The following is a 27747-nucleotide window of genomic DNA, read 5'->3' as shown; positions in this document are numbered from 1 at the left end:
CCAAATAGGGAGAAAGAAGTATACACAAACAACATCAAGGAGTAAAAGGTATGAAAAAGGAAGGTGTGAAAGGAATCACTGAGACTTTTAGGCTATACGAGGTTTTTGTTTGTTTGTTTTGTTTTGTTTTTTAAGATTTTATTTATTTATTTGAGAGAGAGAAAGAGTATGAAGGTGCATACGAGCAGGTGGAGGGGCAGACACAAGGGGTAGACTCCCCACCAAATCGGAAGCCTGACGAGGCTGGATCCCAGGACATCTGAGCCATCTTAACCAACAGAGCCATCCAGGTGCCCCTAGGCTATACAACTTTTAGGTTAAACACTGGCACACTGATATCATGGTGCATACCCTACTTAAAATCGGTCCTTGATATATAGTTGATGCTACTAGGTTTAAGGGCACAAAATTCCAAATGAAGAGAGGTTTCGTTTAAATCATATTCTAGATAGTGGATAAGAGAAGTTCCTAAGTAAATGGACCTGAGCCCTGTTTTTTCCAACTTTAATCTATCCTGCAGCTGACTATTCATCTTCCTGTATCCATTCAACTGTGTTTTTACCTTTTAAGATGTGTTTTGGAATTAGAGTTAATTTCCTTCATTTTATCTCCCCCATCAGAGTTCCTCATCTGTATCCAAAAAATGATTTAAGGAATAATTTTTAAAATTCTCCCAGTGCTTCTACACAACTAGTACTGTTTTAGAAGCCTAAGGGAGAAATAAATTCCATGCAATAGATGCCAGCAACCTCAGCAGCACTTGGGAAATTAAGAGAAATGAAAACTCTCAGGTTCCACCCCAAACTTACTGAATCAGAAACTCTGGGGGTGGGGCCAACAATCTGTGCTTTAACAAGCCCTCCCAGTGATTCTGATACATGCTAAACTTGGAAAACCTCTAGCTCAAAACATTAATGTTCAATTTTCTCAAGGAATACCAACTGCAAAGTCTACTAAACCATAATCCTTGAGTATAACAATCTTATTATTTTGCACTTTTAACTGCCTTACGTATCCAGCATTTAACCCACATTCAGTCTGTGAGTAGTTAAAAAATCAAAAGTAACACCTCCCTCTGAGTTTCTGGAGAACATTTTTCTTCATACTATGACACCAAGTTCTCAAAGCAACCTCTCTCTATCTTTCCTTTCTTGTCCTCCCTACTCTACAGAAAAGGTAATTTTCTCAATCAGAATATCATATGCTAACTTTCAAAGTAATTTTGTAGAGGTCATGTCAAGTCACATTTCAGAGCAAGAAAAACCCCCCAGAAGATGAGAGCTGACCCCTAAACAACATGCGGGTTGGGGTGCTGGACCCTACACAGTCAAAAATCCATATATAACTTTTGATTCCCCCAAAACACAACTGGACTGCTAATAGCCTACTGTTGAGTGGAAGCCTAATAACATAAACAGTTGATTAACATATATTTCGTATGTTATATGTATTAAATACTGTATTCTTATGATAAAGTAAGCTAGAGAAAAGAGAATGCTAAGATAATCACAAGGAAATACATCTACAATATTATATTGTATTTATTTTTAAAAACCCACGTAATAAATGGACCTGCGCAGTTCAGACCCATGCTGTTCAAGGATCAACTATATTTATCCAAGTGTATCAATTTTACAAGAAAGAAAAGCTGAGGCCTATAGACATCACATGGCAAGCACATCCTAACAGAGGTGGACAGACAGACACCAAAGGATGACATTATTATCTCCAGCCTTCTCTCCCTGGCCTGAGTCAAAATATCTCGTTTAACAAATTTAAATAAAGTGAGGCATTAGAATGATTGAAAGAGATACAGGATAATCTTTACCTTTTCAACTGCTCTCTGGAAATAAAAATAAATACATCATCAAAAACCACCATTGTGGGGCACCCAGGTGGCTCAGTGGATTAAAGCCTCTGCCTTCAGCTCAGGTCATGGTCCCAGGGTCCTGGGATCAAGCCCCGAATCTGGCTCTCTGCTTGGGGAGCCTGCTTCCTCCTCTCTCTCTGCCTGCCTCTCTGCCTACTTGTGATCTTTGTCTGTCAAATAAATAAATAAAATCTTAAAAAAAAATCATTGCTGTATGTATTTATTGGCAATACTGATGTCCTTTTCTCATTCCATGCTCTATCTACTAACTGGAAAAAAGGACCCTTGACATTGTTAAGAATGCTATTCAGCTATCTAGTGACACGCCATGCCATGCCAGTCTTGTCCTCCACTGTCCTATCAGTTCAATACTGAATTTCCCAGACATAAATCTCAAGACTGTTTATAACTGTTTCATTCACATAATGTGGCAATTTTTCTGACCAACATTTATATTTTCCTGGTTATACTCCATTCACCACAGATATTGCCTGGAGAAAGCGAGAGTACAGCTCCTTTGATACTTTGTGTTCCAAGCCGAAAACCATTTTAACTGTACTCTAATCTTACTTCACAAGGGTTTTGAGGTAACTTACAAGCAACATACTGGTAATTAAATAAGTTAAAGGGAAATAAGTGCTGTGGAAGGTAGCACAGCCTTCCACATGGAAAGAATATGAGCTTTGGAGCCATGAAACCAAGTTAGAGGTTTTAATTCTATTCCTTACCTGCCTTCATTTTATAGGTTAGAAACCTATTAGCATACCGCCTCATATTGTTGATATATGTATTTTTAGTTACCTTAAAATATAAACTCCTTAAGAATAGGAATAATGTTTTATGTCTGCATTATATCATATTCACATAGGTGTTCATTGAATATTTATTTAACTAATATGCAACAGATTTTATTTTATTTTTTTAAAGTAAGTTCTATGCCCAACATGGTACTCAAAATCACGACCCCGAGATCAAGAATCGCACACTCTACCATTGAGCCACCCAGGCACTCTTAATATGGAATAGATGTTAATGTGTCAGATAAATTTCCTATCTAGTAGGTGCCCTTGCCTCCTGATCCCACTTCCCAAAGTGCCCCCCACCAACTACAAGCAGCATATCTTATCAAAAAACAAATCTGAGCTTGTTCAATTACTTTTTAAAACCTTCCCAAGGCTTCCAGTCCCTGGAATTAAGGAGTAGTCTCTGACTAAACCAGAATTTATCTTATCCCAGCCTATCTCTTTAACTTAGACCCACCTCTGAATTACTAAAGCTCCTAGAATGTTTTTCCCATACCCCTAAAAAGCTCCTCTTTTAATAGGCTAGCTCCAACAAGTCATTCTCAACTTAAAAGCACTTTCTCCATCAACCCTCATAGGGTTGTAACTGATCATAGCTCCTCAACCCTCAAGTAACATAGTTAGATGTCCTGCCTCCCTAAGTTGATAATACCCTCAATTTACCAACTAATATTATAATGAAATGTTTAATCTGCTTTTCCAATTACCTGGCAAACTTTCTGAGAACAAGGATCACATCATATTGAGTTTTAAATTCACTTTTTACCAGTTACTGGCACATAAAAAGCCTTTAAATAGTATTACTTACTGAACATAAGGATAAACTCCTATTTCTTAAAATCTACAGTTTCCAATCTGAGAATATAATCTGTTTATTTCTTTGTGTGCCTGTAAATAACTTTGGAAAAAAAACCCACAGTTGTCAAATGGGTTAAAGATTCTGGGGCCTTATTCTGTACATACATATATTATGACACAGAAAGCAAAATCAGTATTATTATTTTTAAAGAACAGAGAAAATATTTCAAAAGAGCTTGCTATTTGAGGGACCTGCTTAGTCTTGGCCTTATCCCTCATAAGGTACAGTCACCAAAATGGATTTGATCCTCAATTAAAACAAGCAGAGCAATGAATGATGAAAGAAAAAACTGAAGGAAGTTGCTTCTCAGCCTGGAATGCCATGTGGGACTAAAGGTGACTGAAAGAAAGACCAGTAAGCCTGAATTCCTGACAGTATTGTGGAAGCACCATAACAGATCTGCATGGCTTACCACTAATTTCCCACTACTTATGGAAAATGACACCCCTAATTTGTTTATATCACTGTTTTTTAGATTTCTAGAGCAAATGAACATGATTCCTCATTGACAGGAAAGACAATACAAAGTTAGAAGAAAATTTATGAAAAAGTTTTTATTACCTAAGATAGGAGAGAGAGATTTTCAAGACAACAGAACAAGCAAGAGCTACAGAGAAAGACACAAATGATTATATGAAATACCCCCTCCCCAAAATGTATGGCAAATAATGCCAAAAACTATGACCCTCTCCCCCAAAAAAAGACTGACAGAACATATTTGCAAAGAAAGCTAAAGGATTATACTTACAACATATCAAAGAGAACCAAAAAATTGGTAAGGAAAAAATCCAATAGGAAAATGAATAAAGATATGAATGAGCAATTCATAGAACTGAAAAATCAAAAGGATCAACTAATATATCAAATGATGCTCAGCTTCACAAAGTTAATGAAATGCAGAATTAACCACCAAAAGAAACTTTCTACTCATCTTCTTACAAAAACAACAACAACAAAAAATCAGCAATAATAAGCTTGTGGGGGAAATACTCTTGGACATTAATGATGGCAATAAGAAATATATCAACATTTCTGAAAAATAATCTAGTGTTACTTATTAAAATTAAAATGGCATGTATTGTGTACAAGATACTCACTGCAATACTGTTCATGATAGACTAGAAACAACCAAGACATCTAAAATGAGCACAGATATGGTTTCAGATATCTATTGCTACATCCCAAACTTAATGCCTCAAAGCAATTATGTTATTTCTCATAATTATGTAGGCTGGCTGGGCAGGGTTGGCTTCTTTTTGTTTGTCTGTTTTTGCTGGTTTCACCTCTGGTTCCTCTGTGGGTACATTCAGCTAAAGAGTCAGCTGGGCTAGCAGATCCAAAGGAGTCCACTTTCATGTCTGTTGGTAAGTGCTGTCCACTGGGTAGTCTTGGTTCACTTTCAAAAGACCTCTCTCTCATCCTCCTATAGGCCAGACCACCTTCCTTACATGGCAGTTGCAGGCAATCATCCCTGGAATGTCTCTTAAGGACTAACATCTAGATCTCACATATCACTTCCACTATATTCATTGGTTAAAGCAAATCACAGGGTCAACCAGGACTCAAGAGATGGAGGAACAGATTATGCCTCTAGAGAGAAGCAGCAAAGCCATATTGCAAAGGGGAATGGATAAGGATGGAAGAACTTTATGATTGTTTATCATTAATCCCAGGTAGGTAGGGATGTCCACGTGTATGTGCATGCACACACAATGGATTATTATACAGTCATTAAAAAAACAAAGTGTAGAATATATTATATTCTAGTATATTAATATAAAATATTAATATAGTATGTTATCATTTTTATATGGGGAAATTATGTATACATTTCATCATATATATGTATGTTTATAAATCCTGGAAATACACTTAAAAATTAACTAATAAGGGTGCCTGGGTGGCTCAGTGGGTTAAGGACCCTGCCTTCGGCTCAGGTCATGGTCCCGGGGTCCTGGGATCAAGTCCCGCATCGGGCTCTCTGCTTGGCAGGGAGCCTGCTTCCCCCCCCCCACCCCCTGCCTGCCTCTCTGCCTACTTGTGATCTCTGTCTGTCAAATACATAAAGAAAATCTTAAAAAATTAATTAAATACTGGGCCATGCAAAGCAGTCTGCATGCTGGTAGATAAAGGGCACTAAAGGCATGTCAGGAAGGCCAGCAGAGCAGTGAGCCAACTAGCCAGAGGTAAGGATAAATAGGTGTTGTGTGGAGATCTGTACAGCGTCGTAGGCCCAGTCAGGGGTTATAGATCCACAAAAGGGCAGAGGCCAGTAGGCCCAGCAATCAATGACCCAGGGTGGTAGAAGATGGTCTACATGGCAGGGAGAATGGTAACATGCTGAGGAAGTAACTCAAACAACTGGACAAATGATAACTACACTGAGGCTAATGTGAAGCCAAATTGCCTACTCCAGAGAAGACATTTATAAATGCGGAAAGGAAGAAAGTTAGAAAGAACCCTGGAGTATTAGACTGGAACTGAAAGGACAGGGACAAATTTATGGTTTAATAATACACATACCCAGGTACAGAAATAATTATGGAAAATATACATGTGTGTATTATATATGTCTGAGTATACAAACCATACTCAGAGTCATACATTTCCTAGTTCCAAAAGTAATGACAGCCCAGTAACAATAAGCACACTGAGCCTCTAAATCTTTGTTTTTAAATACCATCTTTTACAAAAGCAAACAACAATAACAAAGATCAAACAGGATTCCTTAGAGAAATGGCTGATTCCAGGGTTAGACCAGGCAAAGCACAGAATGAACAAGGAACAGCATGTTCTGCCAGAAATGCACAATGAATGAGATGGAAGCATGATAAACAGGCATAAGAGCCAGCTTGAAGGGGCTCCCACAGGCTAAATCAGAAACAATTTAGACAGCAAAATAAGTAATAATAGTAACAAATCACAAAAGATTAAATAAAATAGAAATTCATGAGTCCTTACAGATTTAATAAACAAATAATTAAATGGGGGAGAAAGGAAAGTTCCACTTTATGATAAAATCCCAACTAATACAAGTAGAAGAAATAAGAGTAATATCATTTGGCAATCATCATAGAAGTGGTTAATTAAGGTGAGAGTCTTCACTGATACCCACATTAAGGCTAGTGATTAGAGACGTTTGATAAGAAACAAGGTGCCGGCATAATTTTGGAATACCTCTCCACAAATACTGATCAAATAAAAAAGGATACCAAAGTGACTGGTGATTTATTTTAAAGATTTTATTTATTTATTTGACAGAGAGAGCATGAGTGAGTGAGAGCTCACAAGCAGGGAGAGGGGCAGAAGAAGGGGGAGGAACAGAGGGAGAGGGAGAAGGGAGAAGCAGGTTCTCTGCTGAGTTGGGAGCCTGCTCTGGGAGCCTAACATGGGGCTTGATCCCAGAACCCTGGGATCATGACCTAAGCTGGAGGTAGACGCTTAACCCACCAAGCCACCCAGGCGCTTCTGAACAATGTTTTAATCACCAGCAGTGACAAAGATGACATCATATGCTTCTGGATGCAAAGTGCTAAGAGCACAGACCCATTTCTGTGGTATTCCTGCCACAAATGCATGAACTGACTGGAGTCAAGAGGGAATATTACACGAACCTACGTTGAGGATCATCCTATAGAATGCAGGGCCTTGTACCTTCAAAACCGGTCATGGACATGAAAAAGGGGAAAAAATGAGGCTGAAGAAGTCTGAAGAAACATGACGATGAAATATAATATATATTCCTGGATAGAATCCTGGCCCAGAAGAGTAAGAGATATTGTTCCAACCATTGATAAAATATGAATAAGTTTCCTTGGACTAGGCAGTAGTGTTGTACCAACACTTATTTTCTGATTTAGAGGGGTTTATGTTGGTTAGAGAAGAGAGTGCCTTGTTTTTGAAAAAAACAGACACAGTGTTTACAGGTGATGATACACCATGTTTGCTGCTTGCTCCAAAAGGTTCAGAAAAAAGACTATAATAATGGGTATGTATGCATGTATTTTTACACAAATACACACACATATGTAATGTATGTATGGAAACAGAAAAAAAGCAGGCAATAGAAAGAAATGCAGTAAAATATTAACAATTCTTTGCCCTGTTCTGGCATCTTCCTGCAAGTCAGAGAAAGTCATCTTTTCTGTAAATCAACTTTTCTGCCTGAGGTCAGAAAACAGAATAAAAATCCTGGCTTAAAATTTTACCTACAAACTTTCCTTTACAATACTCTGAGAGGATAGATTAGGGAGGACAATGTTTTTATGCTCATTTGGAAAAGAGCATCTCAATGTTTTTAAATGAAGTTCCTTTATCTTCATGGATTTTCAATAGGCATGTTACAATTCAATGAAGAAAGGAATCTTGATTTACTCATCTTAAAGGTCCTAGCACCTAACACATTTATAATTTAGTCACTGTTATATACATGAACAGGAACTCCCAATATTGTTCTAATCAGAAAATAGTGACCTGGGTATCAAGAATTCTGCTATGTGGAAAGGAAAAAAACTATCTACGTCTGACTGGGGCGCCTGGGTGGCTCAGTGGGTTGAAGCCTCTGCCTTCGGCTCAGGTCATGATCCCAGGGTCCTGGGATCCAGCCCTACATCGGACTCTCTGTGCTCCATGGAGAGCCTGCTTCCTCCTCTCTCTCTGCCTGCCTCCTATATGTCTGAGTATACAAACCATACTCAGAGTCATACATTTCCTAGTTCCAAAAGTAATGACATCCCACTAACAATAAGCACACTGAGCCTCTAAATCTTTGTTTTTAAATACCATCTTTTACAAAAGCAAACAACAATAACTGCCTCCCTGCATACTTGTGATCTCTGTCAAATAAATACATTTTTTAAAAAAATCTTTAAAATAATATGTCTGACTGAGGACAAGAAAACATCAAGGATTACCTTTCTTGGGAACTTGAAGGAGGAATAGTATCTGCTCTATAGTCCTAAAAACAGAAGTGCATAACCAGGAGCAAAGGTCTTAACCTCAAGAATGGCAAATGCGGACGCCTGGGTGGCTCAGTTGGTTAAGCAGCTGCCTTCGGCTCAGGTCATGGGCTCAGGTCATGAGCCCAGCGTCCTGGGATCGAGTCCCACATCGGGCTCCTTGCTCTGCAGGGAGCCTGCTTCTCCCTCTGACTCTGCCTTCCACTCTGTCTGCCTATGCTCACTCTCGCTCGTTCTCTCTCTGACAAATAAATAAATAAAATTTTTTTAAAAAGTTAAAAAAAAAAAGAATGGCAAATGCTTGAAAGTTTATGGTAAAAGCAAAACAAAACAAAACAACAAAAACAGAATAAAAAGTTAAGAATACAATGAGGTTTTTGGAGAAGACAGTTGACAGTGGAAGATGGTCTTTTAAAATAATGTGAGAGGCTCTGAGAGGATTAGACTAAACTGTATCAAACTGCTGGTAAAGCATATATCCTAAAAGATGAGCAAGATTATTTTGTAATCTGAAGAAAGATATTTTCACTGCAGAGACCAACTCTCTCCAAGACATTAGACAGTTATTAAAATTATACTCAAAACTTAAAAAGTTGAATAGATTTCATGTAACTCAACACCCTATCTTTCCTGGAGAATACACACACTTTAAAGAACATTTTATAAGCTGTTGTTCCCACTGTGGGAACTAGGAGAAAAAAATTATACATGCCTGAAGATCTATATTACAGTTAACCATAATGAACTTCAGAACTATTTTTTCTAAGGTTTCAACAACTACTGATTATTACATTGATAGAATATAATTCATGTGCTTTAGAAAACAAATGATATTAATATTTATTAAACAATCATTAATCATTAATGAAAATCTATTCAAAGCATTATTAGAGAATTAAAAATTGCTATAACTATATTACAGCATCTTTTTCTTATAGAGGCATCTTAAGGTTGAATCTTCTCTAGCATATTACAAGTAAAACAACATTCAGCACTACTATAAATCATAATCTGTATGGTTTTTAAATGGAGATTTAAAACTTTGTAGGACCGTTTTAAGAACTGGATAAAATTAGTATATAAAGGCTTTAGCATGTTAGTACAAGTACTCATAAATGGCATTTAATGTATTTATTCTTATAGAAAAGATATGAAATAACCCCAAATACAGTAAAGTGACTTCAAAACCTATTAGAGATGTCTGTAAAGGCAAATGGATAGGATCACAGTCAAAAACTAGACCAGCAAATTCAATGAGGAAACCAATCACAATTTATTTATACTGTAGTCCCAGTAACTAACATAGTGCCTGGCACATACAGTAGGCATTCAATAAAGGTTTACTGAAATGAAATAAGTATGAAAGTAAGTTATCTCAAAAGAAAAAAAAGGCAGTCTAAGACTGTCTGAAAAATAAACTTAAAGTCCAGAAATTACTCTTCCCTAAGCAATGACTTTCAGAAAGGAAATAAAATACTGATAAGCATTTTTAAACCATGCATAGCAATTCCTCTCAGACTGGTCTTTTAAATAATGATCAAGTCACTTTCAAATCTGTTTTGGGATATGTGTCACATATAAGTCTAATATTACAGAAAAGTATTTTAAAATTTCATCTAAATAAATGTGTTCATCCTCAAAGAAGAAAAAAGCACCCAAAGCACTGAGGAATCTTTTCTAACTTCCATAAGGAGACTTCCATGAGGAGACTCAGATGAGCTTAATTCAAGTTCTTCCATCTATTTATATGTGAAAATTAGCTTGAACTTTTACTTACAAGTACAATGTAAATACACAGATTTCACTTTCACAAGTTCAACTGCATACTCCAGAAAAGGAAGAGGAAAGAAAGAAAATAAGGTCTCTCAAAAGTGGGCAGTGCTACAGAGTACAGAAGAGTAACTAAAACTTTTTTCTCAGCAGCCACCTGTTAGAACTCAGCCTTATGGCATAATCTGCATGGTTTTGGAAAATTTTCATATTGAAAACTCAAAATTCCCAGTGTTGTTGGCAGGCGGAAAAAGTGTAATATGAAAATACAGTGCTATCTTCCCCACACTCCTTCCAAAAATAACAGGATCAATAGACTTTAAAAAAAGAAAGAAAGAAGGAAAAAGACTCTTCCAAGTTATAGCCAATTAACCTCACTCACATTTGGAAACTCATCAATTTTCTGAAAAGCAAAACCATACCTTTAATAATATACTCAACTCTGTATAGAGCTTGGCTTCTGAAACAAGCCAGTAAAGTATACTTCCAGACAGACAGCTGGAGCTACGTCTCCTGGGCCTACTTCAAACTAAAATCTGTGAACAGTATAAAGTAACAAATCAAGTAATAGATCCAAATCAAGTACTAAAAGAAGGTTTTGAAAACCACCACCAAAATCAACATTAAACACATCTTCCTTTCTTAACATAATGACTATATTTTTAGAAAAAAAAAAAATAAACCAAGGCTACCAATTTACATTACAGAACAATTTACAGAATAGTAACAAAGAACTGCATTATGCAGAATAAAATTATTCTTGTTATTATTACTTCCTATAGTGCCCTGAAAAGTGTTACCACCATGCTGGCGTGTTAAGAGCTACTGTTCAGTCACTGACAGCATTACAATTATTTTTTAGTCTAATTTCTGGAAAGTTCTGCAGTTTGCCAGTTTAAAAAGCAAACTAAATTTAAGAAGAAAAAAAAAATGCCTACCCTCAAATCTGGAAATGCACACTGAATTTCACAGTTAATTTCACAGTTAATTTCTTTTTTAAACTAAGAAACAGTAAGGTCATAGGCACAAGTTTGTAACATCTGTAGGTGGCTGATCTAAATCAGTAAAAAAGTCTCTCTGAAATTAACGACTTAAAGTAATATCTTACCAAATACAAGCTGACACGATCTTTCAAAACCACTTTAACCACTAACAATGCAACACTTTTTTTTTCCACATCATACACACACACACACACACACACACACTTCGTAAATTAAGAACGAAACGTAAATCCAAAACACTAAAAATTATTTAAAGACATAAAAACATACTGGAAATATTAGACCTTTGTTTTTAAATTCGTTTCTCAGTTCTACTAGCAGAGCTATTCTGGAATGGCTCTTCATTCCAATACAAGATTGTTTAATATGCCAATTCCGTGTGAACATAGCTTGTGAGACTAATTCTTGAAACCTCAGGAGATGCTTAATTACAGCTCTAGTTCCAATTTCCTGCGACTCAAACAGCAATGTACAGAATAGAGCTTAAACAGTTAGGAAGCGAGAGGAATGAAGGTCCAGGGAACGACCCATTCTTTTGTTTTGGTGTCAGAGGCTGCAAAAATAAAGGTCCATCAGAGCTTTGGGCACCTATCCCCACCCATCCTGACGATGCAGAGCACTTTCACCCATCCGCTCAAGACCCTCTAGCCCACGAGATCCGCTGAACCCGTGGCTTTCTGTCTCAAAAAATGGGGGGCGGGGGCGCAGGTTGCGATGTCTGGGATAGAGAGAGAAAGAGAGGGAGGACACATATCTTTGAGGACAGAGGGACAAGGAGATGCATCTGGCTGGGGAGGATGGGACGCGCCACTGAGACTTGCAATTCGCTGGGAGAAAAAAGCCCCATGGGACCGACGGAGGAGGTTGCCTGTTCAGGGATGGGGACAGAGAAGGGTACAATCCTCTACAAAAGGGAGGAGACACATTACTGGGAAACCCGTGAGGGCGTGAACTAGGCAGCGCTGAACTCGGAGCCCAAAAAGGGTTGAGACAGCCTCATACACACTCGTATGGTGAAGCTGAGACTTACGGTTACTTCCCGGGCTGAGGGTAAGAGTCAGATGGACCCCGCAGCTCTGCAGTTCTGCCACCGCCGTGGCCGCCTCGGCCTCTCGCGCGGAGCAGGTGACCTCAGGTACCCTCCCCGCCCCACCCACCCAGGCGGGCGCCCCCTCCTCGCTTGCCCGGGTGCGCCCGCGGGGCAGAGGCTGCTGGGGCTGAGGGTGCGCACTAGAGGCCCGCGAGGAACCCTGCGTGAGACGGAGGCGCCCGCGACGAGACTCAGACTGGGCGGGCGCCCCCCATCCCTCTCTGGCCGCCGCGCTGCCTCACTCAAGGGAGGGGAAGAGGGGGCGGTGGCTTTTGCCTCCGCCTCGCGGTCAAGTCCGGCTCATGCTCCAGCCTTGTGCGCGCGCACGCAGCCCGGGCCGCCCTCTTCCCCTCCCCCGCCGCCGGCTCAGCCGCTGGCGTGCCGGCCGCTGCCACCTCTGTCCTCGAGCCGCCGCCACCAACCCCAGACAGCCCGCAGCCCCAGCGGGAAGCAGCAGGAACGGCAGCAGCTCGCCCGTCGACCCGGAAGCTCTTCCGCCGCCAACTGCGACGCTGCAAGGGGTGTAAACCCGGAAGTGATTTTCTCGCCCCGGTAGCGGCGGGATGAAAGGAAAAGCGTTTGAAGACCTGGAAACCCTTAACTTCGGGGGAGGGTGGTATCGTGCCGAGGTGCGAGAAGAGGGAAGGACAATAAAGAATTAGTCCACAAGAGTTGCTCCGAGTCCAGAGCCCCGAGCTTTTAAGGCACGTTTTGGGAAGAGCGGCCGAACACGCCCGGAGACTTCTGGTGGCCACCAAGGGTTTTCCTGTCACAGGAAGTTAGGCCCGGCTGCTGGGAAACAGAAGGGAAGGAGGAATGAGAAAGCGGTGACGGCACCCCGCCCCGCAGGTGACTGTCCCACCCAGTGAGTTGAATGTAGCGGCCCGGGAGGTGCTCGGCCGCCCTCGCGGGTGAGACGAGGAGGAGCGAGGACCAGACTCCAGCGAGAGAAAACAGAGGTGGGAGGCTGAACTATCTCCACATCTAGTTTCTCCAGGCAAGGAATTTATTTCTTACAAGTAGTAACAAAGAAGCCAAAGCCACTCTTGGGGTGGCAGCTCTTTGAGGAAAGAGCCCTGCACGCCCTTTCAGGAAAGGACGTGGACGTTGGTGGGTGGTGGCAGAGGAAAAACCTAGGCAGATTGTTATTTTGTCATTTCAGGGAAAGCGATTTACAACCTGTCATTCCAGCTTAGCTCGCCCCTACACTTCTTTCCATCTTTTGAGGCTTTCTGGCCTTCTTTGCTTTTTATTCATAGTGGTTGTTTTTTTTTTTTTTTTTTAATCTTCAAAAGAAATCTTTGATGTAGCTGGCCCGACTCTGGATCTCACTCCCATTCCCTTCTCACTCTGTTGGAGAGCTTGTGTGCCTTCACAGTTTGCAAATACGTCTTTCTCTCTGCATCTACAGTCTCTTAACTGCTTTGATAGCCTCATCTTATTTGGGGGAAATGCCAGAAATACAAATGTGTTTTCATAACAATATAAAAACAATTCACTCCATGACCTTTGCCCGTTAACCCCATGCTACTGTATTAGTTGGTTCTCTTAGAATTGGGTTGCAGAACTACAGCAGCAGCTGATAGATAGCATATTTACATATGCTAAGCATGAAATCATGCTCCTCTAAATAACCTTGGTCTTCACTGTAGAATTTCATTTGGTTCCCAATGCCAGTATTACTTAGTTCCTTCTCTGTAAGCCAAATTCACTGTAATTGCCTTCAAAAGCAATTTGAAGATTATTAAATGTCTTAAATTACAAAACAGAATGTGAATTAACAAAAAGCTTTTGAAAATTATCAGTGACACTTGTTGACCTTGATAAGTGATGATTAGTAGAATTGGTTGAATGGACAAAAAGAAAGCAAGCTAACATAGGAGCAGCACCGATGGCTTTTTCCTAATCTACTTTATTAATACTTCCTCCCTTTGTAGCAAAAGGATGAGATTTTTATGGTCAGCAAATCCCTGTAGAAGAATTCTTACATTTAGTCTCCATCTCTTCTTTTTAATGTTATAATGCTTTAAAATCGTGAATTGTTCTAGGAGAATGCAGAAGGATCAAGTAACTTAGCTACTCCATCTCAGCTTTTTTTTCCTGTAAAATGGGGGTGATAATGTCTACCTTCATCGGGTTTAGGGGGAATAAAATAAATTAATATATGGAAAGCACTTAGCATAGTGTCTGGCACATAATCACTGTAGGTGTTAGCTATTCACATTATTTTACAAACATTAAATGTTCAGAAAACAAAAGCAATAAGGACTTAAGGACAACCTGATAAAATCACGATGTGGACAGAAAAGTTTTGTGGGTTTGGCTTAGTTTGGTTATTTAAAGTTGACATATGTTTAAAAAGATTGAGAAACATTGCTTAAGGATGGAAGAAGGTAGATCATTTCCTGTCTCAGGAACATTTTATAGAGACCCAAGATAAAGTCCCATTTTTTGGTTTTTACTTATGAAAACCCATTCTGATCATTGGTAGTAATTTCTATTAGCATGCACTTTGCAAACTGGTAAATCCTCTTGTCAACTTTGACTTGTGCTTATTAAATTTATAATACCCATATTCACATACTATATCTTCTGTTTTTCTCTGGTGTAAAAGGCTTTAGTTTGTTCATCAGTACCCAACATTTCAAATTTTTTTTTGAAGATATTATTTACTCTTTGTTAAATAGGACTGTATGGTATAGCAAAGAAATATTGAAAAGCCTGCCCCATGGGGACTAAATGGCATTTGCACACCTCCCCTTTCCCAGTCACAGTGATAACCAGAAATGTCCCTACATATTTCCAAAGGATGCCATGTAGGGTACCACCCCCAACTGAGAACCACTTCTGCATATTTGTAAGGTCTCATTGCTTGGAACATTATCATTTATGCCTAAGCATTTTTCAGAATAGATTGAGCCATAAGAAAGTACCACTTAGTCACTTGAATTATCTAAAACTTAGTCTAAACATAGACTAAGTTTTACATAGACTAAGTTTTACTTCTAAGCTAACTTTAACTCTACCTTTCTCTATTATTTTTAGCTCGAGTTACTCTTTTCCAGTCCCTCTGCTTGTGTTTTTGCCTTAGCAGTTTTGCCTTGGTATGTTAGTAGCTTTTATTCTTTTCCTAACTTAAGCCTTAGTTTTCTTCTTTCATGTAACAGGGAATGTGTATATTTCAAATAGTCAAATATGAATATTTCTTGAAAATCAGTTGTTAGAATATTTCAGGGATATGTTTACATTGAATGATATAAAAACAAAATACTATAATCCTCATGGTTATGCCTTTTTTCTTAATCATATTTATCTTTTGAAAGTTAAGTGTAGGGTCACCTGGGTGGCTCAGTGGGTTAAATCCTCTGCCTTCAGCTCAGGTCATGATCTCAGGGTCCTAGGATCAAGCCCCACATCGGGTTTCTGCTCAGCAGGGAGCCTGCTTCCTCCTCTTTCTCTGCCTGCTGCTATACCTACTTGTGATCTCTCTGTCTGTCAAATAAGTAAATAAAATCTTTTTAAAAAAATCTTATAGTATTTAATTTCTATACAATTTACTAGATTTCATTTCTCTACAAAGAATTCCAAAGTGCATAAAATGTGTATAAATTCATTATAGTAAAATGTTATCTACATTCTGATTGAAGTAATCTGATATGGAATAGCCTTATCTATATTTTATATATATATAAAAAATTAAAATTTGAAAAATGACAAGTAATTATAAGAATAATTTAGATCTAAAAATTCTTCTAATAAGGAATGAAATAGGGGCGCCTGGGTGGCTCAATGGGTTAAAGAAAATGGGATCAAGAAAATGTGTCATATAAATATAATGGAATATTATTCACTCTCTAAAAAGAAGGAAATTCTGTTATTGGCAACAACATGGATGACCTGAAGAGCATTATGCTGAGGGTGGAAAAGAGCCAGACAGAGAAGGACAAATACTGCATTATGGGGGCACCTGGGTGGCTCAGTGGATTAAAGCCTCTGCCTTCGGCTCAGGTCATGATCCCAGGGTCCTGGATCAAGCCCTACATCAGGCTCTCTGCTCAGCACAGAGTCTGCTTCCCTTCCTCTCTCTCTGCCTGCCTCTCTGCCTACTTGTGATCTCTCTCTCTGTGTCAGATAAATAAATAAAATCTTAAAAAAAAAAAGTGTACTGTGCAGTACTAAATATTCCAGAGAAATGGTGAGTATTAACAAAGCATTTTGCCAGATTTTTTTAAAATATAAGTTGACCAGCACAGAAATTGATTGCTTTAAATTGTGTTTAGAAAACTAAAGATTACTTGATTTTTCTTTTAGGTGCTTAATAGAAAAATGTTATGTGCTACATATGTTATAGGGTGTATTCACAATACAATGTCTTTTCTTTTTTTTTTAAGCAAGGTAGGTAGTGCTTGAAATACAAATACTTGTTGGAAGTTCCTCAATGGACACTTAAAATCAGTCTGGGGGGAAGTGTGTGTGTGTGTGTGTGTGTGTGTGTGTGTAAAATACATATTTGGAAGAAAATGCTGGAGTTATCTAGGGAATTGATAATGGAAGTAGAAAAATACTCGCAAGTCCACATTAAAAGATTTTATCCACTGACCACAAGTTTTTGACTATGATAGTCATTGCCAAGGAATATTATAAGGTACACTTTAGCTTATCCAAATGTCAAATATCAAGGTTCTTTCTAAAGATTTTGGAAATAATGTCAATGGCAGCTGCCTATTTCCAGCTTCCACACTATTAACAATATGACATTTACTTGTGTCATGTATGGAAAATAAGTGTAGTATTTAGGTCATTATTTGCTTAGTATTTAGAAGATATTTTATAATCATATCACTTTTTTTTTTTTAGGTCCAAAAGGCAGATTCTTATGCAGTTCAGACATACAAAAGTATGTATCTCCATTAAAATTTTTTTACTTTTCACAGAAAAGTGAAAAAGGACCAAGAGGAAATCTTAAAATTATAAGTTAAGGTTTTGAGTAGTTCAGGATAAAGATAGTCATCTCTGGCTTACCTTTTAGGTAGTATATATATTCCAAGATAGAAAAATAAACATGTTATTTTTAAAATTGTTTTTCAAAGTGATTATGCTAATTATGTATCTTTTAATATTGCAGAGGATTTCTGTGTTTGTTTTGTAAAGCAATGGGAAATCCAGAAAACATAGAAGATGCATATGTTGCTGTTATTCGTCCAAAGAATACTGCCAGTCTCAATTCTCGGGAATACAGAGCCAAGTCATATGAAGTAAGAACAATTTACTGACATTTGATTTGCTACCACTGAATGTCATTTTCATTTACATAAAGTCTTATTATCTCCTCTAAATTCTTGTTGACAACCTAGATCTTGAAAAAATAGAATTGACCCTCCTATATCTCTGCCCATCACGAAGTTCTTTTGTCTGTTGCATGCCTTTTGACCATTTTTCTATTGATTAATAGGTAAATTATTAGACATTAAAAGATAGTCACGTGAGTTCTCCTTATAACATATAGATTCAGTTTTTAGTATGATTTATGAAATGGCTCTCAAAAATTAAAGTTGCAGAAGTCAACTCATTTCAAATTCAATGTAAATATTGTTCTTGGCTATTTCCCTAAAGAACTCCTTTTTATAGTGCATTTAAAAATATCTTTTTACCTTTAATTAAAGTTCTAGACAATTAAGTTACTTCTCTGTAGTCCCGAATTGTATTAATTATATTAAAAAATGTGATTGAAGCCAAAAAACCCCCCAAAACCCTAAAACAAAATTATCTTATCTATAACAGATTCCAAGCATCATAGAATACTGCTAATCTAACCTACCTCCAACTAATTTCTCTAGCACTTTGCTCAAATTGCTTTTTTAAGGTTAGTTACCTGAAACCTATTAAAAGATACCACAGAGGCTCTCAGGATGCTACTGCTTCCGCAGTGCTCTGGGTTAACTAGTTCTCAATCCTAGCTGCACTGTGGAATCATCTGAGAACTTGAAAACTTCCAGTACCAGGGCCCCACTCACTAGACATTGCTATTGTCTCAAAAGCTTCCCAGGATATTCTAATATGAAGCTGGGGTTAAGAAAGACTGCTGACTTACTGTATTCTAGGGCAAGTAAACTTGATTTTAAGCTTTGTCTCTTTAATTTTTCTCATCTAAGATTTTATTGCATGAAGTTCCCATTGAAGGACAGAAAAAAAAGAGAAAGAAAGTTTTGTTGGAAACTAAACTTCAGGGCAACAGTGAAATAACACAAGGCATACTGGATTATGTAGTAGAAACCACCAAACCAATTTCTCCTGCAAACCAGGGTATTAGAGGTAGGAAACTTTTTTCTTTTTTCTTTTTTTTTTAAATATAGTTTGCTTTCAATGCTTGTAGAGAAAGATATTTTTAAACATGTGTTAAGATCATTTTTTTCTGGGTTGCCTAGCTGGCTCATTTGTTAGTGTGTGACTTTTAATCTTGGAGTCATGAGTTCAAGCCCCATGTTGGGTGTAAGGATTACTTAAGAATAAAGTCTTTTTTTAAAAAAAAGGTGTGGAGATCAATTTCTTTTTATGTACCTTTCCATTTAAAAAAAAAACTTGAGGGGTGTCTGGGTGGCTCAGTCAGTTAAGCGTCCACCTCTTGGTTTAAGCTCTGGGCATGATCTTGGGCTTGTGTGATCCAACTGCCTCCCGCTCCGCACATAGCAAGGAGTCTACTTGAGATTCTCTGCCTCTCTCTCCCCTCCACACCCTCCTTTCACAGGCATGCATTTTCTCTCCCTCACTCTCAAATAAAATCTTCAAAAAATTTTTTTAAAGAATCAGAAAGCTTTTTTTAAGTTATAACAATGCCCTTCAAGAAATACCTTGACTATGAGGCTCCTGGGTGGCTCAGTCAGTTAAATGTCTGCCTTCAGCTTGGGTCATGATCCTGGATCCTGGGATCCAGTCCCTGCTGAGCAGGGAGCCTGCTTCCTCATTCTGTGCTGCCTGTACTCCCCACCCCAGCTCATTCTTTCTCTCTCTCAATAAAGTCTTATATAAAAAAAAAAACTTGACTATAATATTTAAGTTGAAAATAGTTAAATAAGTTGCAGTGTTAATGATTTGTTCAGTAGGAACAGGAAACCAAAGAGTGGCTTGAAAACAAAGAAAATACAGATCACTTTTGCTAGAAGTATAGTTCTCTAGTTAAGTATCCCTGAACTACTATTTTTAGTTTTCTACTTCAGGACAGAGGAGACTAAAAACCTTGCATCATACTAAATGAAAGTTAAGCCTCTGCCTTTGGCTCAGGCCATAATCGCAGGGTCCTGGGATCGAGCCCTGCATCCGGCTCTCTGCTCAGCAGGGAGCCTACTTCCCTCTCTCTCTCTTTCTGCCTGCCTCTCTGCCTACTTGTGATATCTGTCTGTCAAATAAATAAATAAAATCTTTAAAAAAAAAAAAAAGATTCATGGATTAGAATCCTGTAAGTTGTCAGGTGGTAGAGGTTTCTTCCTATTTGGTCACAGGAAGAAGAGCTTTTTCAAAGAGCCAAACTGAATTACTGAAGTATTAAACTTGAAAGGTTCAGTCACCATTTAAAATATTAGGTAATATATAGCCTAGGAAACTGTTTAGAAATTAATGATAATTTTCTCAGGCTGTAGCCTCACAAAACGTGAGAGAAAACTTAAAAGTTAGAGAAATTTAAACTATATCCAAGATTTAGGCATTATTATTAAGAAGCTAAAGCTAATTTCAGTCAAATGGCTGTTAAAAACCGTTGTTGATGAGGTAAGGCATACTTTAGTTTATTCAGTGTTGTTGTTTTTTTCCTATTAATCTTTGTAGAGTTTGTCTCATTCATGTTTTTGTTGCAGAGATAGGGCTGAATCTTGTGATTTGAATTACTATTTTGGGTATTTGTTCTGTAGAGATAGCTGAACTATAAGCCTCTGATTCATAATTTTTGGAGCTATCATTCATCATTTTTTACCTTTCCAATAGGTAACCTTCCCAATAGGGCCTGAATTATTGGGGCTCTAAGCATTATAACTCAAGATTATAATAAGTTATTGCATAAATGTACAGATCCTTGATACATATTCTGAGTCCTGCAAAGAGAATCTTCTTTTCCTAATTATCAGATTGACTTTTTAATAAGATAAAATTATCTAGAAATTGAGCTTAGCTAAAAAAAAAAAAAAAAAAAAAAAGAACTATCCTTATGGGTGACCCAAAGGCTCTTTTTGGATGCCACAAATTTGTCAGTCTTTTCTACCTCGGTCTTGGTGTTCTCTGATAAATTTTCATTTAGACTTCTTTTACTATTAATAAATTGTTACAGTTATCAGGATATTTCCTGAGATCACATTCCTGAGACCTATATCCAAGTCACATATTTGAGCTAAGATAGACAAGTCATAATTTGCTATGAATTAGCCAACCTCTGTCACTTGGTCCATTTACCCAGATGGGGGATGAAAGTGGTGTCAATGTTAACAAAGATGTCCTCTGGCCCAGAGAAAGGAGTAGTACTCTTAGAAAATTTCCTGGCAGCTTTTTTTTTTTTTTTAAGATTTTATTTATTTACTTGACAGAGAGAACACAAGTAGGCAGACAGGCAGGCAGAGAGGGGGGAAGCTCCTGGGATCCAGGAGCCTGAGACCAAGACCCAAGCCAAAGGCAGAGGCTTAACCCACTGAGCCACCCAGGCACCCTATTTGAACTCCTCTTAATACTGCCTTTTAAAAAAAATTCTAGTTCTCAAAAAAGAAAAAGGGACAAACCAAAATTAGCTCTTAACCAGAAAACAAACCAATGGTTACTACTGAGGGGTTGGGTTGGAAGATGGGGGAAATAGTGAAGGAGATTAAGAGTATACTTATCTTAATGAGCCCCGAGTAATATATGGATTTGTTGAATTGCTATATTGTAAGCCTGGAACTAATATAACACTGTTAGCTGCACTGGAATTAAAATAATTTTTTTTCTAATTCTCAAGGAAATTTATAAAATTTAAAAGCCCATTATTTTTATTTTCACTGATTTTTAAAAATGGTTAGGAAAGCGAGTGGTACTAATGAAGACATTTCCTCTGGATGGGGAGAAGACGGGGAGAGAAGCAGCATTATTTATTGTTCCATCAGTTGTCAAAGGTAAAGTATAAGTTTTATCAATCTTTATGTACTTTAGATGCTAAATAAAAGGAATTTTATTAATTTTATTAAATTTATTAATGAGGAATTAAGTAACTTGCATTCGTGGTTATTATTACACTGTTTTAAAATACCTATTTTTCAGCTAGTAGTTAAGATGAGAAAATTTATTACTTAAAAAAGTATTTTGATTTCAAAGTAATATTCAGCCTTCTGGACTAAACAGTAATGTTTTTGTTTCTGGTTTTAAAAGCAGAATAAAGAAGTAAGGCGGGAAGCCATAATTGAAATTAAAAATTTTCAGATTATAATAAGGGATTTTTCAAAGGATATGACTAGAAACATATTTCAGTATTTTGGAACATTAACAGACTGTGATCAGGACCTATCTGGGATTTGGCACAAGAAGGTGTTAATAATAATTCTAAAATACTCTGCCTAACAACATTGGTAATATTTAAAGAGTTTAGATTTAATGTAAAAATTTAATTTGAGTCTTTGACATCCTGAAATAATTGAAAAACACTAAATTTCAGTGTAGACCTTTCAGCCTACTAAATTTGTGCCTTTGGGCAAATGACTTCTTCTAAGCCTCAGCCTCTATTTGTAAGATAGGTATCTTCTTCTATTAAGTTCATTGTGCTAGAAGCATTCAATGAGGTATTAGATTTGAAAACCACTTTGGAAACTTTAGAGTACTGGCCTCCTATGAGGCAGTAATAATTCTGATGATAAATTAATGACCCAGTGTGGATATGCCATTATCCTGCTGCTCACACACTACTTATGTGTATTTTATTAGCCAACTCTAGCATTCCAGATATATATATTTTTTCCAGCTATACTTAGGCTGAAAAGTACACTATTTTAAACAGTGTTGGAAATCTTATTAATCAGAGTTTTACAATATCGTTGTAGAAGAAAAAGAGGAAACAATTTCTGCAACCTTGCAAGAAGAATATACATCTCCTAATTCCGAATGGATAGGGTCACAGAACTAGTCATCAGTTTAATCAAGGTCTTCTATATCCAAATATAAAACAACTCATGTTACACTGAACTACTTTTTAAAACATACTATATAATTTTAAATGAAAAACATGCGGTTGTAAACCTTTTATATGATGGCATTATTCATTTTCTCTTTCAGATAATACTAAATATACGTATACTCCAGGATGCCCAATTTTTTACTGCTTACAAGATATTATGCGAGTCTGTAGTGAATCCAGTACTCATTTTGCTACACTTACAGCAAGGATGTTAATAGCCTTGGATAAGTAAGAAATGCCACTAAAAATATTTTTTTAAATAAGTCAAATACATAGTAGAAATTAGCTCTGAAAAGAACAGAAGAAAATAATAAAATTAGTAATACATGTATGTAACATAATGTAAAGTTTTTGAAGTACAAGATAAAAATGAAAAGCCCCAAAGACAAGATTGTCCTGGTTTGCCTGCACCAGCTAATCTTCTTTCAAAAATGACAAAGACTGCCCTGGATTAAGAATTAAGATTCCTTGTTATACAACTAGATTTAGTTTTTGGTTTTTTTTTTTTTTTTTAATTTGCAAGTTGAGTTACCATTGCCTTTATTTCTCCTTCTACTTTGCACTAGTTTCCTTATGTCCATCTGTCCGCTACTTTTTCAATAGAACTAATTATGTCTTTAAAAATAGTTAATCTTATGAAACAAACTGAGGGTTGCTGGAGGGGAAGAGGGTCAGGGGATGAGGTAACTGGGTGATGGACATTGGGGTGTGTTTGTGTTGTGGTGACCTGTACTCCTGAAACAAATAATACATTATATGTTAATTTAAAAAATAGTTAGATAAGCGAATGACTAAAGTTCTCTTTCTGTTTTCCCTGATGGTGGGTCAAATGGCTCCTCACGTTGTTCTGATAGATTTAGTATTGAGTTACTCTTAGCAGGTACAGGTTGTTTAGACTATCATGCCTTTGTCCTTCTGAAACTACAGAGCTAATGTCACCTCCATCTCAATGGTTCTAATTTTAAAAGTACTTCATATTTTTTGAAAGGTGTTTTTATTATGATGGTATATGCATTTTTTAAAAGTTTGCTATGTCTATTAACCAAACTTTTATTATTAGTAAATGAAGTATTTAATGAACACTAGTTAAAAGTTTAAAAATCTGAATGTAATATTAGAATGTATCATCTCAGAATTTGATGGTCTACTTTTTCATCTTCATTTTTGAACAGATACTTCTGTGACCTCTTCTTTCTTATTTTGCCAGGTGGTTAGATGAACGTCATGCACAATCTCACTTTATTCCAGCTTTATTCCGACCTTCTCCTCTTGAGCGGATAAAAACTAATGTTATAAACCCTGCATATGCTACTGAATCAGGTCAGACAGAAAACTCACTACATATGGGCTACAGTGCACTAGAAATAAAGAGTAAAATGTTAGCCCTAGAGAAAGCAGATACTTGTATTTACAACCCTTTGTTTGGATCAGACCTTCAATATACAAACCGGGTAAGAGCTGAATGAATTTTGCTCTGATTTCAAAAGACATTTTATCTGAACTATAATTTTTTTCTAAAGTAAATATACCTATTACCAATTGTAAATGTTAAGATGACATCTAGTTAGTTGTGTTTATTTAGTTGTATTTAGTTGTATTTATATCTATTGAAGTCAAGTATCTAAAGCTCTTTAAGGAGTTTTTGTTTTTGTTTTTTCTATTTTCCCTTTTTAGGTAGATAAAGTGGTAATAAATCCATACTTTGGTCTAGGAGCTCCAGACTACTCAAAAATCCAAATTCCCAAACAGGAAAAATGGCAGAGAAGCATGAGCAGTGTCACAGAAGACAAGTACTGTTCTGGTTTTACTCCACATTGCTTTTCTAAAACTTACATTATAATGTTAAAATATTTTTTTAAATGATGTATGTAACTAGTATGCAATATAACCATTGCATAAAAGATTTAGTTTGCAGCTACTATGTGATATATGGCTCTCATTGATATGTCCTGTTTATTTTGAAACAATTTGAATTTCAAAAGTGTTTTTAAAAAAAAATTTATCTATTTTTAATGATTAGGGAACGACAGTGGGTAGATGACTTTCCTCTCCATCGAAGTGCCTGTGAAGGAGATTCAGAATTACTAAACCGTCTTCTCAATGAAAGATTTTCTGTCAATCAATTAGATAGTGACCACTGGGCGCCCATTCATTATGCATGCTGGTAAATGGATTACTTTTTTCTCTTGGAAGGAATGAATCCTTAGTTGTAAATGTTAATGCTTCTTTTCAGAACTGTCGTCATTCCAGCCACTTTTTCTCTACCACATTTTGCCTTACGGGCTTTCTATTTAGGTCTTTGATTACTGTTTATATGTACCACTATTCAGAATTACAAGGTCTGCCCCATGGGAAAAGTATCATTGGTGTTCGAGGCATTACCAAATCATCCTGTATAATAACTAATGACTAGCAAGTGTCATTATATAGCACTAGGTCCCTATTCACATTTTGTATTGGAGTTATATTAAGTTTGTTTACCCTTACTATAAAATTTACATGAGGTTAACTACTTATGATTTGCCATTGATCATGCTGGAAAAGTATCCATTTAGTTCTTTGGGAAGCTGTGGGATCACGAAACTCCCAAAAGCCTTCATTAGAATGAATGCCATTCTTCATTATTATTATTTTTTTAAGATGAGAAGGATTAGCTCACAGGATTGCAGGATTAGGGTTAGGTGTTTCCACTACTTGCGTATTGTACCTCTTGCTTTCCTATTCCTCCCATGTGATAGTAATTCTTCCCTCAGCTGAGCTGAGTTCTTATATTTGTGTTTATAGCAGTAGTTAACTGTCAGCTCTGGTTTATCCTCCAGAAGGAATGTAATGAAGTTATTTACCATTATTTGTTATGCAAAAGTTGCTTTTGACTTCTTATTTAAAGGGATTCTCCTTAGCTAGTTTAAGAAGTGCTTACATTATTCACTGCTTGTTAAATGTCTGCTACTTCTTAGCTGAGCAACATTTAGCAAGATACTTCATTTCTCTATATCTGTTTATTTATCTATATGTAAAGGCATTAATTAGATCATTGCTAGAGTTCTTTCCAGCTCAAAATTCTTTTAATTTCACGGATTCCAAAATCTGTGATCCTGTAGCTAAATATAATTGCTTTTAATATCCATCTTTTCTCCCTTAAAAATACGCTGTTTCCCTAAAAATATGCTCCTTTATTCAAGAAATATCTGCTCCTTTATTCTGTGTGTTCTTAATTGTTTTCCCATTACATGGAATTTTCTACTCATATTTGGAGTTACCCTAAATCTTTTTAAACTGAACTTTTAGTTGTTTCTTCAGATTACCAATAAATATTGGCAGCAGCAGTACTGAAAGAAATCACATGCCTTATTTGGAATTGGTTAAAAAAAAAAAAAAAGTACACTATGAAATCAGGAAGACAGAGGCAGAGAATTTTAGTTGAGGCATCCCGAATTTATATTTGGTTAATATTTCCCTTTTTTGTGGCATTGGTTATTTTCTTTTCTAATAAAAGAATTGTAATATTTATATTTTAAGAATGGTAGCATTTTTAAGTACATATTACATAAAAACAGAAGTATAATTAACGTTCTTTGAAATATCCTTAGGTTTCTACCCTAATAACTCTCATTTCCTAAAATTATGACTTTTGGCAAGTTATTTAAAATCTCTAAGGACCTTTGTCTTCATCTATGAGGTGGACTTAATAATAGTACATTTGTTAAGATTAAAGGAGAAAATGTAAGTAAATGCTTTGAGGATACCTAGCACATAATAAGCACTCAGTAGATGTTGGCTGTTATTATTAAAGTACTGTAGAAATTTAAAGATTTTGATGCCTAAATATGAAACTCATAATCCATAGTATTTTTAATTAGAAAATCTTACTACTACAGTATACCAAGGAAAAGAGTTTTATCCTTTGATAAAATTAATTTTGTCAGTTGGAAATTAAGTTTAATGTACCAGGAGTAATATAGGTCACTTGCAATACTTTTAATCAAATGGATCATTTGATTAATGTGAATTTGAATGAAGACTGATTTAACCAATTACTAAGAACTTAAATTACTTTATCTTGAAAATGTATTTTATTCACTAATTGGTATAAGGATCAAGGAGGGGAATATTAGGCCATCTCATTAAGAGACTGAGATTTGGAGACTATCTTTATAAGCTTAGAGAAGATGTTTTATCCTTCTTGGTCTGTTTTCTCATCTTTAAATTGAGGGTTTTTATTAAATTGGTGGTTCTCCAACTTTTTGGTGTCAGGTCTGCCTTTTACTCTTAAAAGTTATAGGAGCCCAAAGGTTTTTTTTTTATGTAAATTATATTAACATATTAGAAGTTATACCCCCAAAATAGTTTAAGTATTAATTCATTTAACACAATAATAACAATAACAATAAACATTAACATAAGTAACAATTTTATGAAAAATACCATATTTTCTAAAATTTAAAAAATTAAGAATAGTATTGTTTTACATTCTTGGCAAATCTCTTTATTCTCTAGCTTAATAGAAGATAGCTGGATTCTCACATCTGATTTTGCCTTTAATTTGTTGCAAAATTATATGGCAAATTGCTTCTAGACTACCCCACTGTACACTTAGGATCAAAAAAGAGTTTAAAGGATAAATAACATCTTAATATTACTAGGAAAATATGTTTGATCTACAGGTACCCTGAAAAGATTTCAGGGATTCTCAGGGCTTCCTAGATCACTCTTTGAGGACCACCCCTAAGATAGCTGCAAGCTTTTAAAATTCTCATATTGGTGGCCACGTACCTGAAAACTCTTTACTGGGATCACCATTTTCCAAAACTATTTAAGTTGGCTTTCTCCCCATATGAGCAACTTAATCAGCCACTCAGTAAATGTTTCACTGACATCACATATTCTTTGACCTTTCTCAAATCAGTGTCTTCTCTGATCTTTTTTTAGGCTTCATGTTTTTGCTAGAGAGTGCTTTAGGGCTATGATGATTTGACTCCCTTCAAATTATCCCATCTTCACTGTAGCTTAGCTGTCTAACTTCTTTGTCTCATTCATCCTGTCAGCCTTTTAGTTCTCTCATATAAGCTATTCTGAACCTTTCTACTCTTAAGCACTTAAACTCCCACTACTTCCTTTCTGTATTCTTATCAGATAGTTTTACCTCCTATTTTCAAAGAAAACTGATGCCATCGGAAATGTCCTTCTTATCTGTTGTTTTTGTTCTCATCTCTCCT

The 27747-nt window shown here is 36.6% G+C and overlaps 2 protein-coding genes across 3 annotated transcripts in view; one reads left to right on the top strand and one right to left on the bottom strand.

Moving 5' to 3' along the window:
* The window catches only part of ANKIB1 (ankyrin repeat and IBR domain containing 1), a 148760-nt gene extending 136311 nt beyond the window's left edge, over window positions 1–12449 (bottom strand). For both annotated transcript variants that reach the window (XM_059171088.1, XM_059171091.1), the window contains exon 1: window positions 12295–12449. The gene's annotated coding sequence lies outside the window, so the exon portion shown is untranslated. The remainder of the gene's footprint in view (window positions 1–12294) is intronic.
* A 1-nt stretch (window position 12450) lies between these two features.
* The window catches only part of KRIT1 (KRIT1 ankyrin repeat containing), a 36208-nt gene continuing 20911 nt past the window's right edge, over window positions 12451–27747 (top strand). The window contains exons 1-9 of the mRNA XM_059171092.1: window positions 12451–13351; window positions 17212–17251; window positions 17480–17609; window positions 18507–18666; window positions 21387–21479; window positions 22630–22759; window positions 23739–23982; window positions 24206–24321; window positions 24552–24695. Coding sequence (XP_059027075.1) covers window positions 17508–17609; window positions 18507–18666; window positions 21387–21479; window positions 22630–22759; window positions 23739–23982; window positions 24206–24321; window positions 24552–24695 — 989 coding nt within the window. The 5' untranslated portion in view covers window positions 12451–13351; window positions 17212–17251; window positions 17480–17507. The remainder of the gene's footprint in view (window positions 13352–17211; window positions 17252–17479; window positions 17610–18506; window positions 18667–21386; window positions 21480–22629; window positions 22760–23738; window positions 23983–24205; window positions 24322–24551; window positions 24696–27747) is intronic.

This window comes from Mustela lutreola, chromosome 4 (genome assembly GCF_030435805.1).
Source record: "Mustela lutreola isolate mMusLut2 chromosome 4, mMusLut2.pri, whole genome shotgun sequence".
NCBI lineage: Eukaryota > Metazoa > Chordata > Mammalia > Carnivora > Mustelidae > Mustela > Mustela lutreola.
The sequence above is the reverse complement of the archived record's forward strand: the minus strand, read 5'-3'. Positions and strand labels throughout refer to the sequence as shown.